This window comes from Antechinus flavipes, chromosome 3, assembly GCF_016432865.1.
Source record: "Antechinus flavipes isolate AdamAnt ecotype Samford, QLD, Australia chromosome 3, AdamAnt_v2, whole genome shotgun sequence".
Lineage (NCBI taxonomy): Eukaryota > Metazoa > Chordata > Mammalia > Dasyuromorphia > Dasyuridae > Antechinus > Antechinus flavipes.
The window spans coordinates 479,361,087-479,377,823 of NC_067400.1; the positions used below are offsets into that span (position 1 = coordinate 479,361,087).

Below are 16,737 nucleotides of genomic sequence, written 5' to 3' on the forward strand. Positions count from 1 at the left end.
GTACCAATTTTGAAGTCGGAAGGACCAGAATTCAAATCTGGCCTCAGGCACTTAACACTTCCAGGCTGTGAGAACCTGGGCAAGTCACTTAACCCCAAATGGCCTCAGTCAAAAAAAGAAAAAGAAAAAAGGAAATCAGTTGTGACACTTAATAAATGATCAACACAATTACACCTCCAGGAAAATGATGACTCACTTCTTGGCAGGGATGTAATAAATTAGAGAGATTTGGTAGGACATACATATTTTCAGATATAGTCAATGTGTGGTATCCTTTTGCTTGAGAATTCTTATTTGCTAACAAACAAAACTGAATTCTGAGTATTTATAATGGCCAATGTCATCCCTGAAGAGATAAGAAAATATACCTCCTTCCTTCCTTCCTCTGCTCTGGCTACTGACCTCTCTGGCTTCCTTTTAAATCCCAACTAAAATCCTACCTTCTACAGAAAGCCTTCCTCAACTCCTATTAATTCTAGTGTCTTTCCTCTGTAAATGATTTCCTATTTAGCCTTTTTTATTATTTGATTTGGGGGGAAAAATTCTCTGGGAAAAGGGAAGAGAAAAAAAGGCCTTTTGGAAGATAAGAATGGTGGAAGAACAAAAGACCCATTTATCTTTTTAAGACAAAAATCAGAAGGTCATGGCAGTAATGTAGCTTACTGATGTGACTTCCCAGTGGTCACATGATTAGAGTGTGTCAGAGCCATAGTCTACTTCTCCTGACTCCCCAAACCAGCAGGGATTGTGGAAATACTTTCTTTTATAAACACTGTGAAGCACTTTATAAGCCTTAAAATGCTATAAAAATATAAGTTGTTATTTCTATTAACACCAACATCATTTGTGTTTGCCACCCAACCCGGAGAGTAAGCTTGGAAGGGGCAAAACAGTATTTTATGTTCCTTTTGAAACCTCTTAAAAACACCTCATATATATAACATTTCACACACACACACACACACACACACACACACACACATACACCCCTTTTAAAAAATGGTTGCTAGGGCCACAGCTAGGACAATGACTGCCCCTAAGGAGCTCTAGCTAAGGCTGTGTAGGGAAAAAACCCAAGGATTTCCTGGGAGGAAAGGAACAGAGGAGCAGGGAGGCAGGAAAGGTGAGGAAACATGACTAGAAACAAGAGGACGACGAGAGTGGGAGTAGAGTAGGCGTAGGGATAGGGGGTGGGCAGGAGGGGACAGTTAATGGAGTTCTTAGTCATTTGGACCTTCAATTCCAGCCATATACGAAGCTCCTGGTGAGGAAACTCCTACCGATCCAACTCAGCACCTGGTTTGCAGCTGCATGTCAGAGTTGTCTGGGGCACAGAGAAGTAAAGGACCTTTTCTCAAGTCCCACTTCAGGATGGAACAGAAGCAAGGCTTGAGCCCCATTCTCTCTGACTTGCTAGAAGTGAAGCTGCAGGGAAGCTCCACCACACTGTGTGACCACCGTAAGCTAAGTGCAGAGGGGAAGAGATGAGCTGGCGGGTCAGAGGGGTCCGAGGAGAAGGGACTGGCTCCTATTTAAGAGCCGGGGCGGGGGAGGGAAGGAAGGGGGGGGCATCGCGTTGGACCCGGCTGAGCCGCAGTTTGTTTTGTCTCCATCTCAAGTCCTTGGAGATGAGATTCCCGTGCCCTCTAAACACGGTTAGAACTGAGGCAGTACGGGAATGGAGCCCTGAGCAGTCACAGTCCCAAACAGAGATTCTACGGGCCGCAGAGCTTTCCTGGGGCAGAAGCCCTCCCCAAGGACCCACCCTCTCCCCAAACTCGCCGGCCCCCCCACAGTCAGGCCTGACTCCGAAGGAGACCCCAACCAATCCGCCTCCTCTTAGTGTGACAGACTATGGTCATCTATAGACCCTCCCTGAACACTCAGGGCCCAAGCACATGAGTGAGAGACCACCATGGGGGCGCCTCTGAAACTTAGGACCAACTCCTCCCTCTAGTCTCCCCAGCATGCACCTTCCTAATTCTCACTTTCTTTTCTTGGCCCTACTCTGTTGCCCAATTTGTCCCTCCTCTTCATAAGGTGAGGCAGTAAAAGTCAAAAGTCAAATAAATCCTAAGATTTATTATTAGCCCTACTAAGATGGGAGGGGGTGGATGCTAAGGATAAGTGGGTTATGGCTAATTAATTAATACAACTTATCTTTCTCCCAAGACAGAGATTTCCTCAACTTCTGGAGTTTAATTACTCTTTTTTTCCCTTTAATTCCATAATTATTTCCCACCTCCACCACAATAAAATTATTTTATATCATTTATTTGTTGTACTTGTGGTTTTATTTTAAGGATTTTCCCAGTGTGGAAATATCCTCCACAGTAGCAGAATGGCAATCATTTCTAATATATACACTTAGAGGCCAGTTACATAGTGTATATTTGCTTCAATTTTACTCAACAAACGTTGAAATTTCTATGATGTGTATGACAATATCCTAAGCTCCAGGTCACAAAGACCAGGGGGGGGGGGGGGGGGGGAGGGGGGGAGGGGGGGAGGGGGGGGGGGGGGGGAACGTCATTAACATCAAAGACGTGAGAAGGTACCAAAAAACTGCAAAAAGCATTGGGCTACATATGAGTCAGATGTCTGGGCTTGGCAAGAACAAATTCAATAATCTCAATCTCAATTTCTTTAGATTCAAAATGAGGTTTGGACTTAATCTCTGAAATCCCTTGTAGTCAGGAAAACCTAGCACTAAGGCTATTTCCCCTCCCCCCTCCCCCCCAGATCTTCATGAGATGCAGAGATACTGTCTTCCTCTCCTTTTCCAATCTGGGAAGGTATCAATCACACAAAGCTGGAGCAACAACTCAGCCAGAGCAAGGGGAATGGCTCCAAGCTCCTATCTCTACAGGTCCCCCCACACGTGGGAAGTCCACGTCAGCTGAAAAAGCTGATGGTGAAAAATCCTGCCAAGGCTCACCCACCTGTTGGTCTAGAGCAAAGAGCCAAATGCCATCCTTAACCTTAAGGGCACGGGAAGGACGTTTCCTTAGGATACACATTAAGGGAATTTCACATTGTTTTAAAGGTAAATGTTACTTGATCACACAATCACAAAGTAGATTATTTTTATTCCTTGAACTACAGAAACTAAAACTTAACTGAACAATTTTTAAATTAACAACTAAACTTTCCTTAAAAAAACAAACTTTGTAAAGGACTTCTTTTAATCAAACCTTTCTCCTTTCACTAAAAAAATGAACCAAGTGGCTACCTGCACCTTCCTGAGCCACAGCTTAGCAGAAGCTACCAAATGGAAAGCAAAGGAAAGAGGCCCACGGCACTGGGATCCTGCCTAGGAAAGCAGGTGGCAGAGACGAGGTGAGCACCACCAAAGCCCACTCCATCCACAGAAAGGGAACTTACCTGACTACTATTATCACCTCAATGGCTCAGGAACACCCAAAGTGAGAGAAACTGCCAACTTGGCCTTTTTAATCTGTTCCATTTGAAGAGGACCAGCCCTAAACAAATAAATGTCTTCCTGTTTCCTGCTAATCCCTCTAAAATCACTTCTTTCCCCCGTCTCTGGCATCAAGTACTTTCAGATTCTTTCCCCCTCAGTTCCACATCAACACCTGCTCTTAAGATTGATCCAAGAGTCATTCCAGATAAGGTCCAAAAGATTCTTAATAAGTGACCATTTTCAATAATAATAGAATGCCTAGCATGCAGTTTAATTTAATCAATAAATGTGTTGATTGATTAAAGAGGGTATAGAACTATCACCTCAAATATCAATTTATTAAAGTAATGAATATGATAAAGTAAACATGAAATTTCAATAAAGAGATGCAAATAAGCTCACTTAGATCTCAAGAAGACTTTCTAAGAAGGGAGTCATGCCTAGGATAAAGTAATAGACATATAGAACAAAATGTGACAATCTCAGATTTAGAAAATGGTGAAAGGATATAAACAGTTCCCAGAATTGGCTTTGAAGACAACTATTAATAATAACACAGAAGAATGTCCAAAGTCACTAACAATAAGAGAAATGCAAATAAATATAGCTGTGATATTTCACCTCAACACTTCATAAATGGGTAAAGATGGCAAAAGATGGGATTAATCAATGCTAGTGCAAGTTCTAGAACAGCTGGCATACTCAGTTAGTGGAGCCGAGTTAGTCCAATTTTCCGGAAATCTATTTAGAACTATGCTAAGAATATCTAAAATGTCAATAACTTTTGACTCAAAGATCCCCTATGCATATACACACATATGTGCATATATATGTAAATATATGTACATATATATAATATACAAATACTCAAGGAGGTCAAAAATAGAGAGTCCCCATATACACCAAAATATCCATAAAAACTGTTTTTGTAGCAGCAGACTATTGAAAACAAATTAGTGGCTCATAGACTGAGGAATGGCTAAATAAATTGTGGCACACAAACATAATACACAGGAAATTATAATTATGAGGAATACAGGAAGGAATAAGACTTATTTATGTAAACTGATCAAAGTAAAGAGAACCAAGAAGTTCCAATTACGACAGCATTGTAAATGAAAACAAGAAAAATTAAAACTGAATTACTTGTAAACTACAAATGACAAAGCAGGATCCCAAAGAAAAGATATAAGAAAGTACTTCTTTCCCTACTTTGCAAAGGTAGTAGGTAGACTAAGGAGGTGCAGCTAGGGCAGACAGCTGGAATCGGTTGAAGAGAAGGCCCTTCTCACCCAGCTCAAACCCCCTACTTTCCCCAACAGATTGCTTCCACAATCATGCTAATCTTAATTGCTTCCCTTTGAATGGGTGCTGACTTAAAATAAACTGGTGCTAGACTTTCACCTTACCAATGGACTTCGATGACTCTGGAGGATAGAGGGAGGCTGCTTCTCCCACCTGGCTCCTTCTCAGACTCTGAGTCTCTGTCCATAACCCATCCACTAACGGCCTGTGCACTCCAAGGCTCCATCCAGGGCATTTTTGTCCTCCCAATTCTCTCACTGACCTCATCACTTCACAAGAATTTAATTGTCATCTCCATGCAAATGACTTCCAGATCTCTATTTCAAGCGCTAATACCTCTCCCCAGCTCCAGGCCTTCATTTCGATGTCCAATGGACACTTCACCCCACACATGCACTGGAGGTTCCCATACCTGGGGGCTCCCTTTACCTTCACAATCTCTCTCATATCTCTCCTCTCTCACAGCTACCACCCAAATGAAAGTTCTCATCACCTAACAGCCAGACTCTTATTACAAGAGCCTCCAAATAGGTCTCCCTCACTCAAGTTTCTTCTTTTTCCAATCAGCACAACTGATTTTTTTTTAAGTATAAATCTCAACTGGCCAGAGAACTGAGAGTTTAAATGATTTGCCCAGTGTCACACAACAGAACTGAGCAACCTGAACCCAGGTCCAGTGGACTCCAATACTGGTTCTCTATGTCTTACTTCCTCTCATGTTGTATATGTTGTATCCTTCTGAATCACTGAATCAGTTGAAAATAAAACGTCATCTTACTGACAAAAATACAAATCTGACCACATAACTCCCCTATTCAACCTCCGATGGCTTCCTGTTGCCTCTAAGATCAAACAATCTCCTCAATTTAGCCATTTAAAGCCCTTTACAATATGGTTTCAACATATTCTCCCAAAGTTATCACATATTATGACTCCTCTCTACACACTGCAGTCTCGCCAAACTGGCCTTCTGGGGGCTTCCTGCCTCCCTGACGTTGCACTGGCTTGCCCTGGACTGGATCCCCTCATCTTTCTCTGAGAAGCACAGCTCAAGGACTGCCTTCTCCAAGAGGCCCTCCCTGACCCCCCAACTTTAAGTCTTTCACAAATCACACTGAATCTATTTCATACATATTTCCTTAAGTATCAGCATACCTTAGAAACATGAAAGGTTCGGTTTCCGGACCACTGCAATAAAGTAAGTTACATACTCTTTTTTGTTTACTAGTGCATATAGAAATTGTTTAAACTACACTATAGTCTATGAACTGTGAAATGGTATTGTCTTGAGAAAATGTACCTACCTTAATTTAAAAGATACTTGTTTGTTAGAAAATGCTGACCATCATCTGAGCCTTCAGCAAATCCTAATCTTTTTGCTTGGTGGAAGGTCTTGTCTCGATGGCTGCTGACTGGTTGGCAGGGTGGTGGTTGCTGAAGGTTAGGCTAGCGGTGGCAATTTCTTGTAATAAGTCAACAATTAAATTTGCCACATCACTCACTCTTCCTTTCACTTGAACATTTAAAAGCTGATACAGGTATGTTAATTGGCTCAATTTCACTAGTGTAGTATCTCAGGGAATAGAAACAGGAAACAGGCTGGATCGACATTCATGGCTAAGTTTGCAGTCTTATATGGATGTGATTTGTGGTGCCCCAAAACCATTACGATGCTAACCTCGATGATCTTAATCATAGATCACTGTAATAGATAGAATAATAATGAAAAAACCTGAAATGTTCAGAAAATTGCCAAAATGTGACACAAAGATAGTGTGGCTGTATGCGATGGTAACAGCACATTTGCTAGACACGGGTTGCCACAAACCTTCAATTTCTAAAAAAAGAAAAAAAGCGGTATCTTCAGAAGTACAATAAAGCAAAGAGCAATGAAACAAGAAGTGTGTGTGTGTGTGTGTGTGTGTGTGTGTGTGTGTGTGTGTGTGTGTGTAGGTAAATGTGTGGGGGCCCTCTGCCGACTGTAGCCTCCTGGAGGGGAGAGACCACTTTCCCTTTTGTATTGTGTCCCCCAGGGCCAAGCATATAGTGGGCACTTAAAGAATCCTCGTTAACAGACTGCCGGGTGATTAGTTTTGCCAAACAGCTCTTCCTTTTTTGCTTCTTTTTTCGTTATTTTAAATAAGGGATGGATGATAGCTCTCTGGATGGAGTAGAAGGGAGGGATGTATTCAGAAATGAAGATGTTATAAAACCAGAAAGAGCAAAAAAAACAAAATTAAAATAATCATAAGGGCTCTCCACCAGGTCCAATTTTTCTAAACAAAAATTTCCCCACAACTGGAGATTCAGACTCTGCTTAAGGACCTGGCAGTGAGAAGGAGCCTGCTAACTTCTGGGGCCGCCTACTATACATTCGGAGGACACTAAGTGGTAAGACTAAACTGATCTCCTAGAAATCCCCCCCCCCTCGCTCCCGGATCTGCCTAGGGGGAACAAACAGTAGAAATTAAATCCTTCCAAAAGACCGCTTTTCTAGTACTTGAAGACAGCTATTATGTTCCACTGGAAGAGTCAGCTTGGTTGAAAGGAAACAGATTTAGAGGAAGAGCAGAAGCAGGGGGCACGCCTACCTACTAAAGTCCTAGACAGTAAGACCTTAAGCAAGTCACATTCGCCTCGTTTCTCATCTACGGGATCGGGGATTTGGACCAGCTATGCCAGGAGCAGGCCTTAAAGTGACCCGGATGAAGAAGGCATGGCAGCACAAGATCTTCCCTAAGAGATCCAAAAAGCCACAGGACTTCTTCCAGGACTGGCCTAAGGACTCCTCCCCCCCTTGGTCGCAAAGAACTGAGTATCACAATCTTGGTGAGCCTGCACGAACGCTGTCTCCTGGGGTGTCTCGCGCACAACTGCCCGGCTAGGAGGTGAAAGCCCTGGCCGGCGCGCACTCGTATTTCACAGTGCCATGAGCGTGAGCTCTCGAGCCGAGATTGGTGGTACAAGACTACTAGCCCCATTTTACACCTGAGAAAACTGAGCGCCCACCCGGTGGCCGGAATAGCAGTAAGCCACACGTTTCTGAAGTGTTTGAAGCACTGGCACAGAGCACTGGACTACAATCCCCCACCCTGTTCAGCCCACTCTAGTAGCTCCCATCTCCTGCAGGATTCAATACAAAAAGCCCTGGCCCGGCATCCGAGCCCGAGCTCCCCTGGCCTTTCCCAGCCTCCGGCCCCTCCCCCCGGCACACACTGCTACCCCTCAGCCCAGAGCTGCTGCCGTCCCTGCCCCCGATGTTCCCTACCTTCCATTTCTCGGCCCAGAACTCACTCCCTCCTTATCTCCCCTTCTAGGCTCATCTAGCCTTCCCCACCCTCCCCTGGCTGCACACGCCCTTTGCCCCTTGCCTAAGTGACTGCTAGGGAAACCAGCCTGCGGGGATGATGGTTGGCCCCCTGAGCCTGGGGACAAGCCGAGCTGGCCTTTCCTCATACAAGCACCAGTCGGTATTTTTTGGTCCTTATAGGGAAGCTGTTGCCTATCAAAGCCAGGAGTTATTGTGATGGGGGTCGGCTTGCTGCCCGGCTCAGAAGTCACCCCTGCCTTATTTCTGAATTTGCCGAAATGGTCCAAACCAGACACCACCAGACCGGTTAAGTGCTTCCTTTGGAAGGCCATCTTCCTCCCCTCGACAGTAAGACTTAAGAGGGCAGGAACCGTCTTTTCTGGCATTTGCCTGACACCGGTAGGGGCCTTGCTGTTTGTCCTTTGTTCTCCAGGACATCAGGGAGGGGACGCCACGACAGGCAAGCAAACTGGGTTTCAGTGAGGGAGGCTGGGCGAGCTCGCTGCCTCACTCTCCCCTCCGGAGCATCGGGGTGCGGGGGCCAGATATTGATGAGCCCGCCTGGAGATGGTCCCGGATGCAGTGGGAGACCTTGGCCTTTTTAAGCTCAGCTGAATTTAATAAATTTTTATTGACTTACTGCTAGTTCTTTCCCTCTGAGGTTACTCCTAATTCATACTGTCTGTATCTTGTTTGTACATAGTTGTGACCTCCCGGCGAGAAGGGACTGTCCTTTGCATTTCTTTGTCGTGCTTATTGGAATTAGAGGCTCTTAATAAATGCTTAGTTGATTAAGTGACTAACTTTGGAGTCAGGAAAAGCTGGGTTCAAAATCCTATGTTAGACCAGTTCTGTAATCCTCTGGTTAAAAAGAGAGGTTGTACTGTAATAACTTCTCCAGTTCCACTCCAAATCCTACAAAGAATGATAAGATTTTTCTCACACCAGTCCAATAAGGTAGACTCCTTCTTCAAGTCTAAGCCAAGGGCATTCTCTACTACTCTACAACCTTTAAAACATGGCCACTCTGCCTCAGCTGAAAAGAAAGACAAAACGGGAGCTTGCCCCACCAGAAGCCAAAAGAGCCAAGAGAGTAACAAATCTCCCTGAGGCCAGATGTGGTAGAAACCATGGTTATACTAGTTCCCTGAACAGAATGAAAATGGGATGTCCAAAGGGGAAAATTTTAAATCAAGATGCAACCTGTTATTATTACATTAGAAAAAATTTAAATTATTTGGGGTTAATATTTATGTACGATCATTCCTTACTTGAAAACTTTAGATGTTTATTAAATTTTATTTTTAAAAACTTATAATGATCTAAATGATTGCTATTATTGCTTTTTCTTTCCATCTAAAGTATTAATTTGAGTTATTTCTTATTACAGTCAAAATCTGAACCTCTAATTTATATCCATTGACCTTTTTTTTTTGAACTTTACAGCTATATAAATAAGTCTCCTTCCTCTTCACATATTCATAGAGATTGATGATATTCCCATGAAACCTTCCCTTTCCACCCTAATCAACACCTGTTTTTTCAATGCTTGTTCATACAGCATGTTTTCCTGAACTTTCACCATCCTGGTCACTTTCACTCAAGCATACAGAGTGGGTATCTTCCAATATCCCTCTAAAAATGTGGTACTCAGAAATGAGCATACTACACTAGATGTGGTTAGGCCAGCACAGCACAAGATGACTGTCTCCTTTCCCTGTATTTCTATTAGTGAAGCCTAATAAAATTGGGATGGTAGGAGGCTCAGGGGTTAGAGTGCTGGGTCTGAAGGAAGAAGACTCTTCATCTTCCTGAGTTCAAATATGGCCTCAGACACTCACTAGCTGCGTAATCTTGAGCAAGTCACTTAACTGCCTCAGTTTCTTCATCTGTAAAATGAGCTGGAGAAGGAAATGGAAAACCACTCCAGTTATCTCTAAGAAAACCCCAAGTAGGATCACCAAGAGACACACATGTCTGAATAACAAAATTAAAAATTTTTGACAGCTAAATAATATGATAGGTTCATGGTTCACTAAAATGCAGGGTCAATTGCAATGCAATTCAACAAACATTTTTTTTAGGGGCAGCTAGGTAGTACAGTGGACAGAGAAGCAGCCCTGAAGGCAGGAGGACCTGAGTTCAAATCTAACCTCAGACACTTAACCCGTCCTAACTGTGTGACCCTGGGCCAGTCACTTAACCCCAATTGCCTCAGCAAAAAAAATAAATAAAGTAAAATTTAAACATCCACTTTATAGAAAAATTCCTCCCCATTCATATTATTATGTAATTTTTTTTTGCCTCCTGAGTCTGCTGAATCCTGTTTTACATCTTTTCCTTTTAAATTTCATTGTCTTGCTTTCAACCTCATTGTTTTGGCCTGCTAAAAGCTTTAAAAAATCCTCATGTCACACACAGCAATACCTCCAAGTTTGTGTTGTTTTCAACTTTTAGAAGCATCTTTCCCATATATTCTTTTATCTAAGCTGTTGAAATAATATCAAGTAGAACAAGACCAAGGATAGAAAACTGAGGCATACCATTAGAGCCCTCCTTTTGTAGGCTGACCCTGATCCATTAATCAGTACTCAGTGAAGTATTATATTATTTTATATTATTATTATATGATATTATATTAGTAAAGGATATAGTATAAAATAAACACTAAAAATATAGTAAAGTATTAAAACTATCATTTTTCACTCATAAAAGCTCATACCACTGTGCCAAAGCTGTTCTTAATTTCTATAGGCCTTAAAGTTCCATTCTATTTACTGGGTTCTCTCACAACCTCTGAGATGAAATGGCAAACATTTGTTGTACCGACTATGTACAGGAGCACCTTTCTAGGCTTTGAGGTTTGGAAGGGACAACATATACAAAGTGTCCCAAAAGGAATATAGACACACATATTCATATATACATAGAAAAGTATAAGTATGGGAAGAGATAAGAGAAGTTTTCATGGAGGATGAAGGAGAAAAGAATTCTGAAAATGAATGAGGAAGAGGTACATGGGAATGATTAGCTGCAAATGCAGAGGTAGAGCTTGAGCTCAGCAAAGAGTTAACAGGCCAGTTTTGCTGGAAGGTGTACTGATTGTACAAAAAAGAACACTAGGAAATAAATTTGCCTGGAAAAGCATACTGAAGGCAGGTTTTAAGGCAGTTTATTTAAATATTAGGCTAAATTGTTGGTGTTTTATCCTAGATTTAAGAGGGAGCCTCTGAAGCTTTAGGAAGATTATTTTGGCATTTGAGTGAAGCACAGACTAAGAGGATAAAGACTAAAGATAGAGGAACCAATTAGGAGACTCTGGTCCTATATAATAGAAGGTCTGGATTAGGCCACGAGCATGCTATAGATCAAGAGGTGTGGTGGTACAACTGATAGGGTGTGACAAGGCAAGCCAAGAGCCAAAGTTAAATTTGAGACTGCAAATCTGGATGACTAGGAGAGTGGTTCTCACAATAGAACAGGAGGAGGGGCAGGTTTAAGAGGCAAGATGATGAGTTTTGTTTCGGACACAGTTAATTTGAGGTGCTGACTGAACATTTCTCTCAGAAAGTTGTCCAGCAGGCAGTGGTGATTCTAGTTCTGGGGAGAGAGTAGAGCTGGACATGTGCATCAATCCATGGTAATGGAGGGGTTCATCTAGGTTCCATATGTAGAGGGAGGGTGCCTAGGACCACAAGTCAGGAGAGGGGTGAGGATCCAGCAAAGGAAATGCAGCAGGAGCCAGCCAGGTAGGAGAAGAATCGAGAACTGAGCAGCATATTCACAGAAACAAAGAGAAATATCCTTCCTGTCCAAAGCTGCAGAAAGTCCAAGGAGATTAGGAGAGAAGGTCCTAGTATTTAGCAGTTAGATCACTGGCAACCTTCCTCCTTCGTCCCCAGAGTCTGAGCACAAGTCCCAGGAAAGCCCTTGTACCAGAGAGCACAGGGAGAAAGCGAACCACCTGGGATGGGGGGAGACTGACTTAGGAGCCCTATTCTTTGCATCCTTCAAATGCCCGTAACGATGAAGCGAACATTTTATGGCTCCTGGTCACAAGTCTGAGAGCAGACCTGTACCGGGTGTTGGGACCCCCATTCACTGAAGAAGTGAGGAGGTCCACAGTGGGAACTAAATCAGTCTCTCCCAACTCCAAGGGGGCACAGAGCCTGACGGAGAAGGAGGGAGGGTCCTGTACGGGCCGGGTCAGCAGAACCCCCGGCCTCAGAGCAGGAGGAGCAACCCTGCCCACAGCCTTGTTCCCGAGTCACAGTCATCGCAGGGGATCGTCCGAAAACGACAGCCGGGATGCCAGGCGCCGCAGAGGCATTCCCAGGGCAGAATGCTGAGGGAGGGACGGATCAGATAGGGAGACAGGAAGGAGGACAATGTAAATACAGCTGAAACCAAGTATGTGCTGGAGATGCTGACTCAGACGCCGTGTCTGCTTGACCCGCCCTGGTGTTCTGCGTAGGAGATAACCCTCCTCCCCAAAGAGGCAAACTGGTGAGGATGACCCAGCCGCCCCGTCCGCAGTCCCTCTCCTGGAGCTCTCCTATCCTCCTCTCCCGGCCAGACCGACCTCAAGAGCCAGAGACAAGCGGTGCAGGTCCCCCGGTCCTGAGCTCCTGCGGCCGGCCATTCCTGCCCCAGGACTGCTTCCCTCCCACTCCTTTCCAACTGTCCTCGGGGAGCCAAAGGAGCCTTCCTACGCAGACACTCACTAGGGAGAAGGCCAAACAGCTTGGGCCACCCTCAGCACCACGGGCTGTCCGTGGGGAATGTTCTGCATGTTTGTCTTGCCCAACGTAGGGGGACTGATGTGCTAAAGCCTGTCTCCCCTCCTGCTGACAACTGTGGCTCAGTATGGCCTGGTACCCAGGTAAATCTAGCTGTGGCCAGGATGAATGACAAGGGACACCAGGGTCCCACAACTCCAAAATAGTTACCAAGCTCTTGAGATCCCAGAGACAAGGCAAAGCCCTGTACCTGTTGCCATCAAGCAATAAAAATTTATTAAGCACCTACTCTGTGTCAGTCACCGTGCTAAGCGCTGCTGCAGCCTCCCTTTCCCTGCAGGAGGGAAAATTTTCTAATGGAAAATCTCAACCAGGGATGGAAGTTACCCCATGCTCGCCCTAGAAAGGGTTTTCCATAGCAAATCACCCTGATTTGCATTTCTTCTGGGAGGGAGCTTCTCAGGAAAGAAGGCTCAGTCTGTCGTCAGAATCAGTGCTGCATCATGGAATAGGGCCCCTATGTTTTTTCAAAGAAAAGGTTAAGAATAAAGAGATACATAGCCAGGTCACTTGTGTCACTGGGTCTCTATTTAGACTAGGATTAGTACCAAGTGATCATCCCAAGAATAAGGTGAATCCAGAAAAGAAGGCTACAGTCACAATTACTTCCCTCCTCTGCTCCCTCTCACAATCCATCTCCAAACAGCTGATCTCCATTCTGAAACTCAGAGGAATAGACTATAAATTATTCAATGGGATCTTTTTGATACCAAAAAAGCATATTTCTACCCTGGATGCTGTTCAGCCAACATTGCCCTGCAGTCAAAATTTAAAGCCTAGCTTTGTCCCAGGCAAACGATTCTCCCAACTTACAGTCACATTCGTTAATAATTGATGTAATAAAGTTTTTTGCAGTTTGCAATTACATATATTACTCAGCTGGATCTTGACAGCAACTTTATTATTATATTGTTGGTATAAATACCATGGAGGTGACTTGGAGCCACTTAGTATCACAGTCCTAGATTCAAATGCTATTTCAGACATTTACTGTTTCACCCTGACAATTAACCTCTCCTAGCTTCTCTTCCTTTTGCTCATCTGCCAAATTACTAGGTGGGACTCAATGGTCTAGGAGGTTCCTGTAAGCTCTAAATATGATTTCCTGATCCTCAGTCCCATTTCACAAGACATGAAACAAAGTCAGAGATTGCAGAGGCTAATCAGCCCATTTACAGCTGATAAGTGGCAGTATCAAGATTTGAAACCTCATCACCTGACTGGAATCCATAGCTCTCCTCAGGAGGCACTACAAACACTCCCGGCCCTGACCTTCTCCAGGGCTCCAAAGCCACCGAAGCAGAAAGTCCTGGGGGAGGCCGGCCAGGACGAAAGCCCCCGTAAAAAGGAAAAGCCCGGGCTGCCCATTTGTTGTGAGGGGGAAGTGACAGCTCTCCCTGAGTTTGCAGAGCCCGCTGAAGAGGAATGAGAGCTGAGAAGGAAAACAAAATGCCCAGGCCTCTTAAGGGCCCTTTCCCTAGGGGGACTAGCTCCATTTTCAGAGGAACCTTATCTACAAGCCTCTTTTAATGGCTTTTAAAATTATGCCTTTATATATACTTCTTGTTGTCAGAGTGAGCAGGAGGAGCTCCCTCTTCTTGACAGGCTCCACTCCCACCTCCAGATCCCGGCACAGGGGAGAGGGAGACTGAAGCCGAAGTGGGTAAGTAAGGGGAAGTTTCTGGATCCACCTCACCCGAGGTTAAACTGAGCTCTCCTTGGAGAGCGACAAGGAAGGTTTGTCGAGGCAGTCACGATGTCCCCACGCTCCCGCACGGGCGCCCCCACAAACGCACCCCTCAGCCTCCTGCGTCCCGCCCTCACGCTCGCCCCCGTTGGGGGTTCCCGGGGCCTCCCGCCGCTTTACATTGTCCCCCTCCTCGGGCCGTCAGCCTCCCCAGGACTCACTGTGTCGGAAGCCGGGAGGACCCCCTCCGCAAGGGCATTTCCTTCCCCCATCCCCGTCCTTGGGGTATTCCCGGTTCCTGCCGCTGAAGCTTTCTCCCGCCTGCCTCTCCAATGCTCTCACTCCCTCCACCAAAGCCACAGTTTGTTTGTCAAGTTACAGGTCCCAGAAGCAATCGGCAGGGGAGCCAGGTAGGAGAGAAGGCAGCGCGTCTGAGCGCCGGGGGACCTTGTCATCCTCCCCAGCTGAGGAGAAGGCAGGCGTGATGTTCTGCTTACAGGCTCTCGGAGACAGTGACCTCGGGCAGCTCCCCGCAGGAGGGGTCCCGCCCCCGCCCCCGCCCCCCAGCTGCTTAGCAAGCTCTGAGAAAGTTCAGGAGGGGCCCTACGGAGCCTGGCTCTAAAAGGGCTCCGAGGGCCGGCCCATTTTGCTGACCTCCATCCATTCTTCTCCCTGAGACTCCCAGGAATGCAAAAGGCTTAGGCTGCAGGGCGCGAGGAGGCCTGAGGGTCCGAGGCTCCTGGAGAGGTAGAAGCAGCATTAGGGGAAGCAGCCAAGGGGAAGGCTCCTCTGAATGCCCTTACACACCAGCAAGGCTCATCCCACTCTGTCACACACACAACCACCCAAAACCCCCACACAGACCTTCACAGTCCCGTCCTGGGCCACCTCTGCTTGCCTCAGGATGGGTAGGGGAGGTCAGATACCTGAGGGGGCGTGACCCATCAGATAGGGAGGAACCTCAGGCCTGGGACCAACAGCGTTTGGGAGAGCAGAGACCGGTCTGAGCCGTGGCCCCCGGCCCTGCCCCACTCCAGGAAGCCCAGGGGAAAGGGGACACAGGGCTGGAGACCCCCGGCTTCTCCAGCACGCACAAGGCCGGCTGCTGGAGCAGACTAGGTCCCTTCCTTTCTGCCCTGGGCTCAGGACAACAGTCCATCATCTCCTGGGCAGGGGCTGCTGCCCCTGTCCTTTCCCAACAATAAACGCCACAGACTTCAGGAAGATATTCCATCCCACAGTTCTGTACAAATTCAGAGCCTGTTCCCCTCGGCTGCCCAACAGCCACCTAAATCAACTTAACTACTAGGAAAAATGGGGGACCAGACTTCTTATTTTAAAACTAAGAGAAAAGAGTGGAGAGAGAGCCCTGAATTTGGAGTTGAAAGAACTGAATTAAAAACACAACCCAGCCACTTACTTCCTTGGATGACCTGGGGCAACTCACTTAACTTACCTGGAACCTCTGTTTCCTCCCTGTAAATGAGAAGGTTGGATTTAGGGGTGGGGAGTGTCTGGATATGGCCCACGGGCTATACAAGGCAACCCCAGGCAACGGTGAGCTGAAAGCTAGGTAGAACAACTTCCCACTCCTTCACAATACGGTAGGATCTGTGAATGATGTTATAAATATCCAAATGGCCCTTGGCAGGAAAAGATTCCCCATTTCTGGATTAAATGACTCTCCAGGTTCCTTCCAGCTCTAAATCTCTGACCTACACTCCCAAAAAGAAGGACCCCAGGCTCCATTCTATAAAGAGGGAAAGATTCCTGACAATCATCTCAGGTTATTCCCTTCTGGACTATCTTCAATTTCTGAGCCCCTTCATAGACTAGCCATAAGAGCAATGGGTAGGGGCTGAGGCTGGAAGACTGGGGGCTCCAGACACTAAAAGCTCCTCTCTCAGGAGAACAACCAATCTAGTTCTCCCATTTGGAGATGTACAAGGACAGGAGGGGAAGAAGAAAAGCTTCATTGTGCTTGGGGTTAAGGAAGAATGGGGGTGGGGATGGGAAGGTCTTAACCTGTCAGAGAAATGAGAAAGGGAGAGGATCTGGCCAACTACCTAGGCCCCTGGGGAGGGGGGGGGCAAGCACGATTAGTGCAGGGCTCTGAACTCCAGAGCATCACGCAGCAAGCACAGCAAGGTTTGTGACCCATGTTGGGGTAGCCTGGGAGTCAGGAGGCACACACTGACTTCTGTCACCTGCA

At 45.8% G+C, this 16,737-nt stretch overlaps 1 protein-coding gene across 3 annotated transcripts in view; it reads right to left on the bottom strand.

Moving 5' to 3' along the window:
• ST3GAL4 (ST3 beta-galactoside alpha-2,3-sialyltransferase 4) overlaps positions 1-16,737 on the bottom strand; it is a 39,131-nt gene that overhangs the window by 9,132 nt on the left and 13,262 nt on the right. The window contains exon 1 of one of the 3 annotated variants that reach the window (XM_051986707.1): positions 15,180-15,197. The exons of the other annotated variants lie outside the window; for them this stretch is intronic. Within the exon in view, the coding sequence (XP_051842667.1) occupies positions 15,180-15,185 (6 nt within the window). The 5' untranslated portion in view covers positions 15,186-15,197. Of the gene's footprint in view, positions 1-15,179; positions 15,198-16,737 lie in introns of those variants that run through there. 3 annotated transcript variants of the gene reach the window in all.